This window comes from Marmota flaviventris, chromosome 4 (assembly GCF_047511675.1).
Source record: "Marmota flaviventris isolate mMarFla1 chromosome 4, mMarFla1.hap1, whole genome shotgun sequence".
Lineage (NCBI taxonomy): Eukaryota > Metazoa > Chordata > Mammalia > Rodentia > Sciuridae > Marmota > Marmota flaviventris.
In genome coordinates, this window is record NC_092501.1 from 14,814,140 (window position 1) to 14,834,392 (window position 20,253).

The 20,253-nt window shown below is 33.0% G+C and overlaps 1 protein-coding gene across 1 annotated transcript in view; it reads right to left on the reverse strand.

Moving 5' to 3' along the window:
• Positions 1–20,253, reverse strand: part of Atrnl1 (attractin like 1) — a 716,444-nt gene that overhangs the window by 510,192 nt on the left and 185,999 nt on the right. Inside the window, exon 19 of the mRNA XM_027930106.2 lies at positions 16,325–16,462. Within this exon, the coding sequence (XP_027785907.2) occupies positions 16,325–16,462 (138 nt within the window). The remainder of the gene's footprint in view (positions 1–16,324; positions 16,463–20,253) is intronic.

Genomic DNA, 20,253 nt, shown 5'->3' on the forward strand with positions numbered 1-20,253 from the left:
TCTAGACATTAGTAACCATTCTCTAACTTGTACTCAACTAGGGTCATTTTGACCCACTTCCCTTCTGCTTGCTTGCTATTGTGGCAACCTGAAAAGTCCCGTGGGAAATACCAATGTACCCATTGCATTGTTTCGCTAACTGCTCAATTCACCTTCTGTACCTCTGCTTGCTTGCAGCTAGGTCAACCCAGATGTGGTTTTACCTTTAAATACCCTAAAATGTTGGGGCTGGGGTTGTGGCTCAGCTGTAGAGTTCTTGCCTAGCATGAGCGAGGCCCTGGGTTCCATCCTCAGTACATATAAAATAAATAAAATAAATAAAATAAAATAAAGGTATTGTGTCCAACTACAAAAAAAATACCCAAAAACGTTGAAGCCTGAGGCTGTTTTCTGCAAAGACAACTTGGTCCTGTATGAAGCAGTCCTGGCTGGTCAGAATAAAGACTCTAATTTGGACAAAACTGGGACTTGGTGTGTTTTCTGAGTGCCCTGCCCCACAACAAAAATAAATCAATAAATTTAATTCACCACATAAAATGAATTAAGATTAAAATAATCATAAATCACATGATTATCTCAAAACATGCAGAAAAAGAATTTAACAAATTCCAACACCCATTCATGTTTAAAACAGAGGTAGAAGGAACTTACCTCAACAATGTAAGGGCTATTTATAACAAATCCAAGGACAACATCATAATAAACAGATAAAAACAGCATTCTTCTAAAAACAGGAAAGAGACAAGGATGTCCACTCTCACCATTCCTATTCAATATAGTTTTTAAAACTCTAGTCAGAGCAATCAGGCAAGAGAAGGAAATTAAAGGGATACAAATAGGATGATAAGAAATCAAGTTATCTCTGTTTGCTGATGATATGATTCTATATTTAGAAGACCCAAAAAACTCCACTACAAGACCTCTAGAGCTGATAAACAAATTCAGTAAACTACCAGTATATCATATCAAAATACAGAAATTAGAACCTTTCTCATACTTCAATAATGAATCTGTTGAAAAAGAAATTAGGAAAACTATCCCATTAACTAACCCCCCAACTCTCCCCCCAAAAAAACCCTTCAGAATTAATCTAACAAAGGAGGTGAAAGACCTCTACAATGAAAACTATTTAATGCTAAAAGAAATTGAAGAAGAATTAGAAGATGAAACAACTCCCACCTTCTTGGATAGGCAGAATTAATATTGGCAAAATGAGGATACTACTCTAAAAGTGATATACAGATTCAATACAATCTCCACCAAAACACTAATGACATTCTTCACAGAACTAGAAAAAAGCAGCTATAAAATTCATTTGGAAGAATAAGAGAACCAGAATACCCAAAACAATTCTAATCAAGAACAGCAATGCGGGGGCATCACAGTACCAGACCTCAAATGACACTTCAGAGCAATAGTAACAAAAACAATATATGGTATTAGCATCAAAAGAGACATAAAGATCAATAGAATAGAAGACACAGAAACAAACCCACATAAATGCAGTAATCTGATATTTGACAAAGGTGCCAAAATCTATATTGAAGAAAATATAGCTTTTTTGAAAATGGTGCTGCAAAAACTGGATGTCTACATGTGGAAGGATGAAACTTGATCCCTATTTATACTCTGAACACAAGTTAACTCAAACTGGATCGAAGACATAGGAACTAGACCAGAAACTCCACAACTTCTAAAAGACAATATGGGCTCAACACTCCAAGATATTAGCACAGTCACAACTTCTTAACCAGACTCCTAAAGCACATAAAATAAAACTAACAAACAATAAGTGAAATGGCATCAAATTAAAAAACTTTTGCACAGCATGGAAACAATTAAGAGCATGAAGAGAGAGCCCAATACCTCTGTTATAAATAATGAACCATATAGTACAGTACAGCTTTGAATCTGAAGGAATTAGATGTTGACAGCTAGAATAATACACAAAATGTGCTTATAAAATAAAAATTATATGCTATAGTAAAGTATTAGATACTTTTAAGTTGGCTGATCACATATAATATAAAAACACATTCTGGCTGGGCACAGTGGCATATGCCTGCAATCCCAGTGGCTTGGGAGGCTGGGACAATAGGATAGAATGTTAAGGCCAGCCTCAACAACAGCAAGGTGCTAAATAATTCTGCTGGGCCCTGTCTCTAAATAAAATACAAAAAAGGCTGGGAAATGTGGCTTGGTGGTTGAGCGCCCCTTAATTCAATCCCTGGTACCACCATCCCCAAATAAAAGGAAAAACGAAAACACATTCTATTTTTTTTTTTTACAATAAAATGAAACGATTTATTTACTCTTTTCATAAATTTTTTAAATATACAAACCATTTGTCAGTGCATGCGTACCATAGATTTAAACATGATTGATATGGGGCATATCTTCAAAGAGCTTAATAATCTCATGGCTAAGTGAAATAACAGTCAAAATGTAGTGACAATAATGGGTAGGATGAGTAAGGTACAGGGTGCCAAGGTACTAACAGGGAACTTCACCAGGTAGAGGCTGGTGATGAAATCTAAGCATGCATCTTAGGAAGAAGCAAGACGTCTCTAAGTGAAAGAGTATTGGGAGTTGAGAGAGTTTCCACTGAGGGTCCAAAACATTTAAAGATCTTTGATTAAAAAAACAAAACAAAACATGGCAAAGCTGAGGAATTGTCTAATTGTTCAGAGTGAACATTCTCAAGATTTTTGCACATATAGATCTGGTCTATTTTTAAAGATGTGTTGAAATATATTTTGTCACACTTCAGATCAAATAATTTTTAGCCTAATTTACTCAGTAATAAATTGTGTTTATTGGCCCTCATCATTGAAATTCATTTATTTAGTTTCATGGAAACACAATTATCTATGAAACAATAATCCCATAACTAACCAGTCCCTTTTTATTGAATAACTGTACTATTTTTCCATTTTAAAAATAAAACTTCTCAATAGTAATTTTACACATATCTGATTGTTCTCTTAACATACTATTTAGAACATATATGAATTTTACAACTTTTCATATGTATATCAAATGAACCTAACTCATATTAAACACCGAAATGAATTGGTGTCATTTCAAACTCTTTATTGAGGAGTATTTTTGGAAAAGCATAGCATGTGGGACACAAACCAACTGACTTCAACAACCATAAACTGATTTGGAGCCATATCCAAAGTCTAGTGTCTGAATATTCTGGCTCATTTTTTTTTTTTTAAGCAAAGTTTCACCATGGTCCAGCAATTACTACCTGGTTCCTTAAAAGATCCTCCGTTTGGATGTCACAGAAAGCTTGAAGCAGTTTTAATCTCTGATCCCCAATTTTTGTTTTTAAATAAGGGTCTCAGAAAGAGTAGCAGAAAGCAGAAATCTTGACTTGGGATAAATTTCAGTACCTTGTTCTAATTGGTGGTTACTTCTGCAGTCAGGAAAGTGGCATGCTGTTCGGAATTGGAAATGGATCCTCGTGTAAGCCCTTGCAAAAAATGCCTCACAAAGGTGAGAAAGTAAATAAACAAAAAGGAAGCCTACAATATCAGATTTCAGATTTTTAAAAAGAAAATGAGAGACCAATGCTGCTCTTCCTCCCTCCCTGGACAATCCATTCCCCAAGCTCAGGAAGCACCATCTGTTATCTCTGTTCTTTTTTTTTTTTTTTTTTTAATTTTTTATTGTTGGTTGTTCAAAACATTACATAGTTCTTGATATATCATATTTCACACTTTGATTCAAGTGGGTTATGAGCTCCCATTTTTACCCCATATACAGATTGCAGAATCACATCAGTTACACATCCATTGATTTACATATTGCCATACTAGTGTCTGTTGTGTTCTGCTGCCTTTCCTATCCTCTACTATCCCCCCTCCCCTCCTCTCCCCTCCCCTCTTCTCTCTCTGCCCCCTCTACTGTCATTCATCTGTCCCCCTTGTATTATTTTTCCCTTTCCCCTCACTTCCTCTTGTATGTACTTTTGTATAACTCTGAGGGTCTCCTTCCATTTCCATGCAATTTCCCTTCTCTCTCACTTTCCCTCCCATCTCTCATCCCTGTTTAATGTTAATCTTCTTCTCATGCTCTTCGACCCTACTCTGAAAACACATTCTATTAAAATGAACACAGAAATAATTACGTTAGTGAGGCAAAATGTAGCTTGTTAAGGTTTGAGAAGTCAGATATCATGATTCTATTTATCTACACTAGAAAAACTAGAAACTGAAGATAATTAAGTAAATTACATATTCCTTATTTGAACTTTATACAACTTCTCTATTATTCATCAGTAAACAATTTATGCATAAAATATTGGATTATTGCTGAGTAAGAGTAAAAAGTTCACCATACAAAGTTATTAATAATGATTAAAACCAATCCTCACGACATTCCTCACAGAAATGGAAAAAGCAATTATGAAATTCATTTGGAAAAATAAGACCCAGAATACCCCAAAGCAATCATTAACAAAAAGAGTAAGGTAGGAAGCATCACAATACCAGACCCTAAACTATACTACAGAGCTACAGTAACAAAAAAACAGCATGGTATTGGCACTGCAAAACGTATGTATAGACCAATGGTACAGAATAGAAGACACAGAGACAAACTCACATAAATATAGTTATCTCATACTAGACAAAGGCACCAAAAACATTCACTGGAGAAAAGATTCCCTATTCAACAAATGGTGCTGGGAAAACTGGAAATCCATATGCAGCAAAATGAAATTAATCCCCTGTCTCTCACCATGCACAAAACTCAATTCAGAGTTCCTCTGCCTAACAGCAAGAAAAAGTATTCCCAAATCTTCATCATGTAGGATTAGGTCCTGACTTCCTTAACAAGACTCCTAAAATGTAAGAAATAAAAACAAGAATCAATAAATGGGATGGATTCAAACCATAAAGCTTCTTCTCAGTAAAAGAAACAATAATGTGAAGAGAGAGCCCATAGAGTAGGAAAAAATATTTACCACACACACATCAGACAGAGCACTAATTTCCAGGACATATAAAGAACTCAAAAAACTTAACATCAAAAAAACAAATAACCTAATCAATAAATGGGCTAAAAAACTGAACAGACTGCTTCTCAGAAGATATACAACTGATTAACAAATATATTTTTAAAAGTTCAACATCTCTAGTAATTAGAGAAATGCAAATCAAAGCTATTAAGATTTCATCTCACTCAAGTCAGAAGGCAGTTATCAAGAATATAAGCAACAATAGGTGCTGGCAAGGATGTAGATAGAGAGAGGCAAACTCATACATTGCTGGTGGGACTGCAAATTGGTGCAACTACTTTGGAAAGTAGTATGAAGATTCCTTAGAAAACTTGGACTGGAACCACCATTTGATCAAGCTATCCCACTCCTCCTTCTATACCAAAAGACTTAAAATCAGCATACTATAGTGAAGCAGCCACATGGATGTTTATAGCAGCTCATCTCCTGGTAGCTCAACTATGGACCCAACCTAGATGTCCTTCAACAGATGAATGGATAAAGAAACTGTGGTATATATACACAATGGAATATTATTCAGTATTAAAAGAGAATAAAATTATGGCACTTGCAGGTAAATGGGTAGGGTTGGAGAATATCATGCTAAAAGAAGTAAGCCAATCCCAGGAAAACAAAGGCCAAATGTTTTCTCTAATAAGTGGATGCTGATCCATATGGGGAGGAGCATGGGAAGAATGGAGGAACTGTGGATTGGGCAAAGGGGAGGGAGAGAGGAGGGGAGATAGGAAAGATGGTGAAATGAAATGGACATCATTGCCCAAGGGACATGTATGATTGCACGAATGGTGTGACTCTGCATTATGTACAACCAGAGAAATGAAAAGCTGTGCTCCATTTGTGTACAATGAATCGAAATGCATTCTGATGTCATGTATAAATAATTAGAACAAATTTTTAAAAAATCCTCATTCAGAGCAAATATAACATACACATTAGAACCAATATTGCTTTCCTGTTGCATCTACTATTGAAAAGTCGGGGAGGGGGGAAAGCAGAAAAAATAAGCAATAAAAAAATTACAAATACTTTTTACCTTTTTCTCCAAGGTGAAAATATTAGCTAAAATTTGAATAGGTCTAGCTAGGCTGAATTATTATTTTTTAGGCCATATGCAAATGAGTAAAACAGATGACACAAAAATAATTTTTTATTAGTCATGTTAATATATCAAAGTGTTAACTATGAACCAAGCATACTAGTACTACCTAGGTAATGAGGATACAAAAATAACACCTAAAAAATACAAAAACACATAGTTTTTTTTTTCCAAAAAGTCCTCAGCCTGCTTAGAAAGACAAAATAAATGAAAAGCAGGTAAGAGCACTGATGGCTAACATGAAAGAGGTACAAATTTCCTGAAATAAGGATGATGCTATGACAAGTTTTCAGGCAGAAATTTCTTCTCAGCTGAGATTTAAAAAATGAGTAATTGAGTTCAAAGGCACAACACTGGACAGAGAGAAGCAAAGTGGAGTTAAAGGAGTAAAAGAGCTAGGTTTACACAAAAAAAGTGGTCAGATAGGTGGTGCAAAGCTCTATGGTGTTGTGAATGTCCTAAAAGCAAAATAAAGATCAATTAAAAGAAAGAAAGGGTTATCTGTTTGGAGACTGTTACAACAGTTCAAGCTAAAGTAACAATAGACTTAAGTATATATACAGCAGCGCAAAGTCGTTGCTTTAAAATGGGTGAGAATTGAGTACTAATCTTATGTGCAATTAAAAAAGATGTAAAAGCATACTGATTTGGAGCACTATTAGAATCAAACAGTTCAAGAACAGAATTCTGCTTCCAGCATTTGCTGATTTAACATTTCAAACGAAATATAAGCCTATATCGTTATTTCATTCATCTGTGAAATGGGTACAATAATTGTCTACTTTATAAGATGCCTAGTATTACATAAAACCATTAGGCAAAGATCTTACCATTATATCTGACATAAATAAATTATTAATAAATATTAGTGATTTTTAAATACAAGCTTGGCACACAAGAAAACTGTTAGTGTCTTAATTGTGATCTACAAAAAAAATAAATAACAATAAATAAAGAGTGGTTAAAAAATGAAAAAAAATGGTAGGATATAAAACTAGAAAAGTTACTTGAGAAGTTTTTAATTTATTTTAAAGATAACTGCAGGTAACTGGAGATATAAGTGATGATAATAAAATTATTTGAATGGTTTTAGGAAAAAAAATTATGCCTTTTCCTATAAAGGAAGTATAAAGAAGGATTACAAATGTAGGGATTATATGTAGTAAGAGCATTTATACAATAATTTAATAAATGTTTAATGAGAACCCAAACCATGACAAATAATCTGTAATATCCATAAGCAACAGAAGAGGAGGGATAATGGAGACCTCAACTAATATAGACAGCAAGCTACAAGCAGAGAATGGATGTCATGGACAATGTACAGCCAGAATTGTGTTGAGATGGAGCATTGAGGTCAGGAATACAGGATCACAGATATTGTTGAAATTTAGCCTGAAAAGGTGGAAGTGTTTTTAAATAAATATGTAACTGAATGCCATTTTTAACTAATTAATTGGAGCAGTAGTAAACCTTTAGAGAAATATGAAACAGGAAGTTGAAAATGTTAAAAAGTGCCTAATAAAATAGTCTGTACTGTCTACTAAGTATACAATTAATTGTTATATATTTCCATTATAACCTAAAAATATAGACTATTATTATAAAATCAACAGATTGGACAGTACAGAAAAAGCAAGATAAAAGATATAGATATATGACACTAAAAGAAAAGTAAATATTTGCACCCATGTCTGATAGTATATAAAAATGGACTTTTAAAAGAACAGGCCTTTCTTCTTAAATAATATCTTAAGGGGGATTTTAAATCTTATGAAAGATTTACAGAAAATATTTATGCTAATGCTTGCCTACACCTGCTCTAGGCATTTCTAATATATTATTAACTTCTCTACCATCACTAATTAGTCTTGTGCATTATTTGAGAAAGGCAAAAGTATGTGGCCAAATGGATAATTAGCTTCATTTTATTTTTTTTAAAGAGAGAGAGAGAGAATTTTTTTAATATTTATTTTTTAGTTATCGGCGGACACAACATCTTTGTTTGTATGTGGTGCTGAGGATCGAACCCGGGCAGCACGCATGCCAGGCGAGCATGCTACTGCTTGAGCCACATCCCCAGCCCCCATTTTATTTTTTAAATAATAAAAAAATCAAATGTATGCTTAGAGTTTCTTAGGTTAACCTCCGATCTTCTATAGTGTACTAAATAAATGCCTTATGTTTTAGAATATGAAAAGGATGCCAAACCAATAAATTTATCTTTTAATTTTCACCCAAGTCCTGTCATTTCAAGCCAGTAGAAATTATTCAACCATTTTAGGTTAGTATATACTGATTTATACAGCTAAGCTAAATTATAGTATCTTAAATCACTTTTTAAAGAATCAAATAGTGCAAAATTCTTGTAACACAAAATGTCAAGAATACACATAAGATAATTAAGTATCACATAAATTAAAATTAAAAACAAATGCTGGTTTCAATCTGGCCAAAATTAGGCAAATATTCTACTTATAGACCTAAAAATATTGTTTTCGAAATTCCATTAAAGGCATATTAGTGAAATTGTTAGTGAAAAGAAACAATGCAACAAGACACATTTCATATGAACACTTGTAAATCAAAGATTTTATGTTAGGAAAACATCCTATCACACATGACCAAAATCCTAAAAATTGTGAATACATGGAATATTATGGAAAATGGTCTGGACTATCAGATCTAATCACCTAAAAATCATGTCAAAATATCAATACTTGGAATAAAAGTTTATCAGAATTGAAGGGGGGAAACAGACTTTGTGCAAATAAATATTAGGAAGAAACACCTTATTGAAGGGAATATTTGGGGTGGGGCGGGACAGGGGGGCCAGGGAACAAGGGAACACTTAAAAGTTCAATGATTTGTCTCTAGTAGGTTTATGGACATAGGACCACAGGCAGTTCTTTCAAAAGTATTCAGCAGAAAAAAAAATCTTTTAATATCCCAGTAAAGTCACTCTTAAATACTTGACAATGTCAGTATCAAAGTTTTCATAGTCTAATTCTCCTCATTTTTGAAATCCCTTTTATGAAAACAAAAAGAGTAAATAGAGTTTAAAAAGATGAACACTAAAAATTAAAAAAAAAAAAATATTAGGGTATAGAGTATCTGAAGTTCAAGGGATACTCTGTAGTGGCTCCCCTACAATAGAAGAGTCATAATTAAGCTTCTCCAAAGACTCTCACCATAATTGTTCTTATCAACTGGATATAAGCAAAAAGTTCTGCAGAGAGTTCAATGTGATCTGAAGCTTCCTATTTCCTATAAGGGCTCAGTTGCTCTTTCTTGTAAAAACTAAGTTTTCCCATAAGCTTGATACGATAAGAAAAAATTACTATTTCTGCATTTCATGGTAAAAACTTCTGAAAACCTCTGTATAGTCTAAGAAAACAAAACAAAAAGTACTTCTTCAATGTAAACTCCAATGGATATAAACTTCAAAGAATTTTCATCCTTAGGGTCCAGAGATTTTTATGAATTAGCCCCTTTGGACCACTGCAGCTAAAATAAACCTGCTTTTTGCTAATTCCTTGGTGTCCAGGCTCATCTGTCCTACATCAACTCCATCCAAGGAAAACAATGGGCTCCAAAAGTTCTGCAGAGCAATAGTAACAAAAACAGCATGGTAATTCACACAAAAATACACTTATAGACTAATGGTACAGAATAGAGGACACAGAGACAAACTCACATAAACAGTTATCTCATATTAGACAAAGGTGCCAAAACATATATTGGAGAAAAGATAGCCACTTCAACAAGTGGTGCTGGGAAATCTGGAAATCCATAAGCAGCAAAATGAAATTAATACCCTATCTCTCATCATGCACAAAACTCAACTCAAAGTGGATCAAAGACCTAGGAGTTATTCCAGAGACCCAGCAACTAACAGAAGAAAGAGTAGGCCCAAATCTTCATCATGTGTCAGATTAGGGCTCAACTTCCTTAATAAGACTCCTATAAAGTAATAAATAAAATCAAGAATCAATAAATGGGATGGATTCAAATGAAAAAGCTTCTTCTCAGCAAAAGAAACAATCAGTGAGGTGAATAGAGAGCCTACAGAATGGGTGCAAATTTTTACCACACGCACATCAGAAAGAGCACTAATCTCTAGAACATATAAAGAAATAAAAAAAATTAACACCAAAAAAACAAATAACCCAATCAATACATGGGCCAGGGAAATGAATAGAGGGAGGGATTACACTAAAAAAATATCTAATTAGAGAAGAAACCAAATCATGTTAAATACCAAAAGTAAACAAAAATGGCTGGGAAAACAAATCATGTCTCAATAATAACCCTGAATGTTAATTGCCTAAACTCACAAATCAAAGACACAGACTAGCAGATTGGATCAAAAAAAAAAAAAAAGACCTAAAAATATGCTGCCTCCAAGAGACTAATATCACAGAAAAAGAAATTCACAGACTGAAGGTGAAGAGTAGGGAAAATCATACCACTCACGTGGACTGCAGAAGCAAGCAGGGGTTTCCATCCTCATATCAAATAAAGTAGACTTCAAACTAAAGTCAATCAAAAAGGATAAAAAAGGACACTACATACTGCTCAAGGGAACCGTACACCAACAAGAATTAACAATTACGAATATATATGCCCCAAACAACAGAGCAGTTATGTTCATCAAACAAACTCTTCTCAAGTTCAAGTGTCAAATAGACCACAACACAATAATTTTGGGTGACTTTAACACACCTCTTTCATCACTAGATAGATCTTCCAAACAAAAGCTGAACAAAGAAACTCTAGAACTCAATAATACAATCAATAACTTAGTCTTAACTGACATATATAGGATATTCCAACCTTCAAAGAGGGAATATACTTTCTTCTCAGCAGCACATGGATCCTTCTCTAAAATACACCATATACTATGCCACAAAGCAACTCTTAACAAATACAAAAAAGTAGAGATACTACCCTGCATTCTATCAGATCATAATAAAATAAAATTAGAAATCAATGATAAAATAAGAAATAAAATCCAGTCCAAAAACTGGAGACCAAATAATGTGCTACTTAATGAATAATGGGTTACAGAAGACATCAAGGAGGAGATTTAAAAGTTTTTAGAGGTGAAGGAGAACACAGATACAACATATCAAAATCTCTGAGACACTATGAAAGCAGTTCTAAGAGGAAAGGTCATCACATGGAGTTCATTCCTTAAAAGAAGAAAAAGTCAACAAATAAGTGACTTAACCCTACATCTCAAAGCCCTAGAAAAAGAAGAACAAATCAACACCAAAAGCAGCAGAAGACAAGAAATAATTGAAGTCAGAGCTGAAATCAATGAAATTGAAACAAAAGAAACAACTGAAAAAAATGACAGAACAAAAACTTGATTCTTTGAAAAAAATAAATAAAATTGACAGACACTTAGCCAAGCTAACAAAGGAGAGAGAAAAATCATTAACATATGTGATGAAAAAGGAAATATCACAACAGACACTACAGAAATATAGAAGATAATTACAAATTATTTTAAAAACCTGTATTCCAATAAAATAGAAGATATTGAAGGCATCAACAAATTTCTGGAGTCATAGAATTTGCCTAAATTGAATCAGGATGATATATATAATTTAAACTCATCAATTTCAAGTGACAAGATAGCAGATGCCATCAAAAATCTACCAATCAAGAAAAGCCTAGGACCAGATGGATACACAGCCGAGTTCTACAAGACCTTTAAAGAAGAACTAATACCAATGTTAACCAATTTATTTCACAAAATAGCAAAAGAGCCCTTACAAACTCATTCTATGAGGCCAATATCACTCTGATTCCAAAACCAGGCAAATACACATCAAAGAAAAAACTTCAGACCAATATCTCTAATGAACATAGATGCAAAAATTCTCAATAAAATTCTGGCAAATCGAATACAAAAACATATCAAAAATATCATGCACCATGATCAAGTGGGATTCATCCCAGGGATGCAAGGTTGGTTCAACATATGGAAATTAATAAATGTAATTCACCACATCAGTAGACTTAAAGATAAGAATTATATGATCATCTCAATAGATGCAGAAAAAGTATTTGACAAAATACATCTCCCCTTTATGTTCAAGACACTAGAAAAACTAGGGATAAGAGAAACATATCTCAACACCATAAAGGCTATCTATGTTAAGCCCCAGGGCAACATCAGTCTAAATGGAGAAAAATTGAAGACATTCCCTCTAAAAACTGGAACAAGACAGGGATGCCCTCTTTCCCCACTTCTATTTAATAGACTTCTTGAAACACTGGTCATAACAATTAGACGAAAGAAATTAAAGGGACACACATAGGAAAAGAAGAACTCAAATTGGCACTATTTGTTGATGATATGATTCTATACCTGGAAGACCCTAAAATTTCCACCAGAAAACTTCTAGAACTAGTAAATGAATTCAGCAAAGTAGCAGGATATAAAATCAATGCCCATAAATCAAAGGCATTTCTATATATCAGTGACAAATCATCTGAAAGAGAAATGAGGAAAACTAACCCATTCTCAATAGCCTCAAAAACAATAAAATACTTGGGAATCAACTTTACAAAAGAGGTGAAAGATGTATATAATGAAAATTACAGAAACGTAAAGAAAGAAATCAAAGAAGACCTTATAAAATGGAAAGATCTACCTTGCTCTTGGATAGGCAGAATTAATATTATCAAAATGACCATACTTCCAAAAGCACTATACAGATTTAATGCAATTCTGATAAAAATTCAATTGACATTCCTCATAGAAATAGAAAAAAGCAATCATGAAATTCATCTGGAAAAATAAGAGACCCAGAATAGCTAAAGCAATCCCTAGCAGGAAGAGTGAAGCAGGTGGCATCTCTATACCAGACCTTAAACTGTACTACAGAGCAACAGTAACAAAAGTAACATGGTACTGGCACCAAAACAGACTGGTAGACCAATGGTACAGAATACAGGACATGGAGACTAACCCTCTAAACTACAATTATCTTATATTAGACAAAGGTGCCAAGAATATGCATTGGAGAAAAGATAGCCTCTTCAACAAATGGTGCTGGGAAAACTGGAAATCCATATGCAACAAAATTAAATTAAACCCCTATCTCTCATCATACACAAAACTCAACTCAAAATGGATGAAGGGTTTAGGAATACAACCAGAGACCCTGTGTCTAATAGGAAAAAAAAGTAGGCACTAATCTCCATCATGTTGAATTAGGCCCCAACTTCCTTATTAAGACTCCTGTGCACAAGTATTAAAATCAAGAATCAATAAATGGGGTGGACTCAAACAAAAAGGTTTTTTCTCAGCAAAAGAAACAATCTGTGAGGTGAATAGAGAGCCTACATCTTAGGAGCAAATCTTTACCCCTCACATATCAGATAGAGCAGTAATCACTAGGGTATATAAAGAACTCAAAAAGCTGAACACCAAAAAATTAAATAACCCAATCAATAAATGGTCCAAAGACCTTAAGAGACACTTCTCAGAAGGTGATGTACAATCGATCAACAAATACATGAAAAAATGTTCATCATCACTAGCAATTACAGAAATGCAAATCAAAACCACTCTTAAGATTTCATCATCACTCTAGTCAGAATGGCAGCTATTATGAAAACAAACAACAATAAGTGTTGGCGAGGATGTGGAGAAAAAGGTACACTCATATACTGCTGGTGGGACTGCAAATTGATGCAGCCAATATGGAAAGCAGTATGGAGATTCCTTGGAAAATTAGGAATGGAACCACCATTTGACCCAGCTATCCCTCTCCTCAGTCTATACTCAAAAGACTTAAAAACAGCATATTACAGGGATACAGCCACATCAATGTTTATAGCAGCACAATTCACAATAGATAAATTGTGGAGCCAACCTAGATACCCTTCAATAGATGAATGGATTAAAAAATGTGGCATATATACTAATGGAATATTACTCAGCAATAGAAGATAATAAAATCATGGCATTTGCAGGTAAATGGATGGAGTTAGAGAAGCTAATGCTAAGTGAAGTTAGCCAATCCCCCCAAAAATAAATGCTGAATGTTTTCTTTGATACAAGGAGGCTGATCCCTATTGGGATAGAAAGAGGGAGCACGGGAGGAATAGACAAACTCTAGATAGGGCAGAGGAATGAGAAGGAAAGGAAAGGGACATGGGGTTAGAAATTATGGTGGAATGTAATGGACATCATTATCCAAAGTAAAGGTATGAAGACACAAATTGGTGTGAATATATTATATTTACAACCAGAGATATGAAAAATTGTGCTCTATATATATAGTAAGAATTGTAATGCATTCCACTGTCATATATAAATTTAAAAAATAAATATATTAGGTAAAGTATAGCACAAAACCTTAATGGACATAAGCCTTAAAACAACTTGGAAAGTATATATGAAATCATTTTTATAAAAGTAAAACATACACAACTATTTATTAAATACATGAGCATCTATAGATATAAATTATAATGTGAATTAAGACATCTCATATTATATTTTTATTAAAATGGTGAAAATAATATATTACTATATATAAACCATCTATCTGAAATATACTTATCTTCTAGTAAAAATTCTTAGCTATAGAAATTTCAGTAGCAGAAAAGAGGATATATCCAAATCCTTGGACTTTTAAGTTGATACACATAAATAACAAAATACTATGACTGCAGTAGATCATGACTAAATCTCATGGATTCCACGGTGCCCACAATGACAGTACCTTGTGTATCCACTGGACATAGCACTAAGCTATGGCTTTTGTCTAAGAGCTTCTGGACCTTCCCTGTACCCATTAATGTAGTAACTACATTGAGGTGATAGCAAGGCCTAAGAATCAGACATGTTACTTATTTGTGCATTTGTGTTCTTATGTAAAACAGGGATAAAATAACACTAGCCATACAATTTCTTGTAAAGCTAATATGATGTAGCCAACATAAAGTCATTAGTACAGTGCCTAGAACATAGAAAATGCTAATGTCAGCCAAACCAATATCAGTGCTTCAGACAGGCCAGAATATTACATGTCACAAAACTCCCCTCCACCAAATCTGAGCAATTTTATTAACTCAAAAGCTAAGTCAGTTCATCACCCACTAGGGTGTCTCAACCCAGAGTGCAAGCAACAGTCACTTGGGAAACTTTGAAAAAGAACCAAGGCCCAAGATTCACCCTATAACCTCAACCCAGATACTGATTTAATAGTTTTAGGGAGTGGTCCAGACATCCATATTTTTAAAGCTAGTGTTATAAACTTATCTAGACCAGGCTGTAGTCCCTCCTGAAGACTGCTTTTCACTGCCAACAACTGAGGTCTTTTCTCTAGACACTATATATGCTATCTCCACTTAGATTAGTTCAAATTTTTTTTTTAAATGGCAAGGTCCAATCTAGAGAGAAAGGCTTACAATAAAATTTCAGTTTAAAACAAAATTTAAAAGAAAGGCCATAAAGAAAGCAAAAGAAGCAAACAGGAAGCAGGAGAGAATGGAAGAAATTAGGGTTTACTGAAAAAAAAAGTAACAATTTTAGCTAATATTTACACTATTATTTTCATGTGCTAAAATTCCCAAGATCTGTATTCCATATGGTCTCATTTGAGCTTTATGACAATCCAGTGAATTATCATCATATCCCTTTTACATGTGAGGTGAATGAAGCACTGAGAGGTTAATTATTCAAGGTCATACACTGAAACAGTGACAGACTTGAATTTCAGTCCAGGATTGATTCCAAACCCTTCCCCTTAAATGTTATGCTATGCTATACTATCACCCTGTCCAAAAATAAGTCTTACCTGATATGAGGCATATATCTATAACCTTTAATTGATTTTTATTTCAAAAGTCAAGACAATAATCTACTATTAAAACAAACACATCAGCAATGATAGTTTTTGAATACTGAGATTATAGGTAATTTTATTTATCTGCATTTGATAAATTTCCTATAATGAATATGAATTCATATTTTGAAGTAAAAATTATCTTTAAAGCAAGCTTATCACAGAATTTTTATAGTTCCCAAAGTCCGTGACAAATCTATATTACCCTCCAGAAATACTGAAACTGAATAAAGAATTATTCTTTAGTGATACATAGAATCACCACAAGGGGCAACTCTTTCTCAATGTTCTTTTCATTCATAAAAATACATGAAAAATATGTACCTGTGCACTGTCCTCCATTGGTTGGATCTCCATAATAACCCGGCATGCAGTCTTGACACTGTTTTCCTGTGGTGAGATTTTTACAGTGTTCACACACATTGTTATTGATGCAAGTGCTGTGTCCATTACACTGGCAAGCTAAAGAAAAATAGTAAAAGTATTACAAATATCTATATAACGAGAGCTAGCTTAATAGCTAAAAAGACAGGAATTTATTTTAAAAATCTGAATCCCAGCAAACTCCAATGGTCATTTTCCAAGTTTTTTTAAATGCATAACACCTGTGCCTCGCAAATATTAACAAGACAATATAAACAATGGATTCTATGCAGAAATTTTACCTTATCTTCTATAAAATGCAGACATAATATGCAACATAAAAATTATAACTAAGGAGGTAATGTTTTTAACATTTTCCTTAAAAGTCCTTATGAATGCTTTCTAGTAAGTCACAAAAACACAAACTAAATAATATAGCTTTATAAAGGATGTTAAATGCATCTTAATTACATTTACAGTTGAAAAGAATAAAACAAACAGAAAATTATACAATAATAGATTCTTCAAGAAAATAAATTAGTACTAAAATGAACAAAAAAATCACTTTTAAGTTAATTTGCACAAATGGTATCTTTTTGAGGCTAGAAAAGTTTTAAAGCTTGTGTTTACTAAAATTCTATTTGAATTTGAATTAAACAGCATAGGATTTATAAGCTCTTTTTGTTGTCTTCATAAATGAGACTTAGTCTGTTTGAACATTGATATAACAACAGAATCCAAAAATTTCAGATTGAATAAAAGTTGATACATAAAAATATATATTCTTAAAACATATTTGGGGCACTATATTAACTTAGTTTGGAAATTATCTGCCCAATCAACATCATGTCACCCTCATAAACATTTTCCCTTGTTATAATATAAAATGCATTATGAAATAATTAAGAGAAAATTTAGTATCAAATGAAAATGTTACATAACAATGATACAAAAAATATTACTTTTAGAATAGTTTTATTTTTGAATGTAGAAATATGCCTTTGAAAAAGTCAATGATGGTTACCTTATTCTAGTAAGATGTTTCTACATCAACAGTTTTCAAAAAGAAATTTATATAATTTTTATAAGAACAATGATATTATTAAAAGCTTTTGTTTTTAGTGTTATGCTTAAAAGATTAAGTTACTGCTTCATAAAAAATTTATTACTAATTAATTTACTCAGTAGAAAACAAAATTTATTGAGAGCCCACTACATGTACTTAAAGATCCAAAATAAAGAATGGAGTACGGTAAGTACTTTATGAAATTTCTGTCCACATGAAGAAATCATCAGGAAAAAAAACAAACTCCTTTAACTATGAATAAGGGGGATGAATTTAACTCCCAACATCTAACATTTTCCTCATAGATTATCACTAATAATAATAAAATTTGCCAACAACAATAGGAATTTGGGTAGGGTGACAGACAAACAAAATTAGACAAGAGTAACCCATGATACCTCTTACACTAGTAAGAGGTAGGGTTGCATACTGGTTGTAATACCAGTAGCTGGGGAGGCTGAGGCAGTAGGATTTCAGGTTTGAAGCCAGCCTCAGCAACTCAACAAGGCCCTAAGCAACTGAGACCCTGTCTCTAATAAAATATTAAAAAGTGCTGAGGATGTGGCTCAGTGGTTATGCACTCCTAGGTTCAACCCCCTGTACCTAAATAAATAACCCGATACAATACTATTCAACCTTCCCTTCTAGAATGTTGGATGAATACCTAATAGTTCTTGCAGAATACATTTTTACTTTACAGGTTCTAATACCAACCTGTGAAACACAAATAAAACTGAAGAGAAGTCATCAATTCTATTTTGTTTAAATTTTAAAACCATCCCAGATGGCTTCTCATTTATGGATACACAAACAGAAAAATATCAAAATAAAACATAATGACAAATTCAGCATATGATATGCAAATAAAGTACACAGTTTGGGAAAATGTTTACCCTCTAAAACAGATGTGCAACTTTAAAAAATATCTTCTTGACATTCTCAATAAATTTAAAAAATGTATACACATAAATTCAAGGTAAAGATTTACCCAACAGCATTTTCAACATAGGCTACCTTAAAAGAAATGAGAATTATCAGGTGCTAAAAATGAAGCAGGAATTTAAATCAAGAATAGTAAAGCTTAAACAAGCAACAGGAAGCATGGGCTTTAAATCCAGCAAGGCCAGGAGATGTCACTGCTGGCATACTCAAGGATTGGAGCTAAACCGAACATGTTCATAAAGTGAAGCCATGAACTGCAGCCCCTATGTGTGAAAAAAAGTACTAAAACACATCATGAACCAAAAAAGCAGAAAAGAACCTGAAGTCTACTGAAGTATGTGCATGAAAGCAAAAAGACACTTGTTAAAAACTTAAAGCCCATGGGACACATTATGTGTTGGGTGGAAATCCACAGTAAAGGAGCTCTAAAATCAAACCTCAATATAAAATCTTCTTTGCAAGAAGAAATTTCTCATAGGCCTTAGGAAAAAGGTGGAAATGGCCGGTTAAGACAATTCCACAGCTCAGGACACATAAATGTGTCCTGGACTAAAACCTTTTTTTGTAAAGAAATAGATAGTAAATATTTTAGGTTTTGCAAGCCATATAGACTCTGTCATAAATACTCATCTCTGCCACTCTCTATAGTACAAAAACAACAAAATTAGACAGAGGACCAGATTTGACCTCCCAACCTTGGTTTGCCAATATCTATCAAGAAAAACACCACTTACTGAGTTAAATCTCACAATGAAAAACTACAACAGACCATAAAGAAGAATCAGGAGTAAAAAGGAATGAATAATAAAACTGAAAAATGCCATTCCAACCACAGAAGTAAAAGAGAGAATAGAAGATAATAAAAATATTTACAATAATTAAAGATAAAAATTTTAAACATGTTTAAAGAAATAAAGTAAGGCATAAATATAATGTCATCAAATAAAGAATATGAAAAAATACATAGAAATTATTAAACAAGAAAATTATAAAGTTGAAAAGTACAATAACTAAAATTTTTTAAAAATACACTAGACATACTTAACCACATATCTAAACAGGTAGAAGAAAGAATTAGCAAACTTAAAGATGGATCAATATAGATTATAATCTGAAATACAGAGAGAAAAAAAAATGAAGATGGATTAACAGAGCTAAGAATGCATAACATCATTAGGTGCACCAACAGGGGGCTTTGGGAGTGAAGACAGAAAAGATGCCAAAATTACTTGAAGAAATAATCTCTACAACTCCTCAAATTCAATAAACAACACGAATCTACATATCCAAGAAGATTAACAAATTCTAAACAGGATAAACACAAAAGATTCACAAACAGATGCATTATAATAAAAATGATGAAAGTCAGGGAGAAAATCTTGACAGCAGCAAGAGAATTCACTGTGAGGAGGTCCACCTCTCAAGAAATATTACAGGACCTCTATAAGAGATACCAAGAGACCATAGAGATCCCTTCAATGTCATACAAAAATATAAAGAGCACTGGTAATAGTAACTATTTAAAATATAAGAGTAAAAATTCATATCTCTTCTTTTTTCTGTTACCTGATTTTATATATATATATGTAAATTTATATATTTTATACATAACATTAAAATATAAATTATATATAACATCATACATAAAAGTAAAGGCTAAATGCTTTCTATTTACACCTGAAGTCCACCCTCACTAATTCTGTCCCATGTTTTACTACGGTTTCTAGCCAGTGCAATAAGAACAAAAGTAAAATGCATGACTTGGAAAGGAAAAAAAAAAAAAACCCAACAACCCTACTTATTGCTATGTAACTTTAAGAAAATCCTTTAAAATATCTGCAAGAAAAGCTACTAGAGTACAAATAAACAATATAATAAAGTA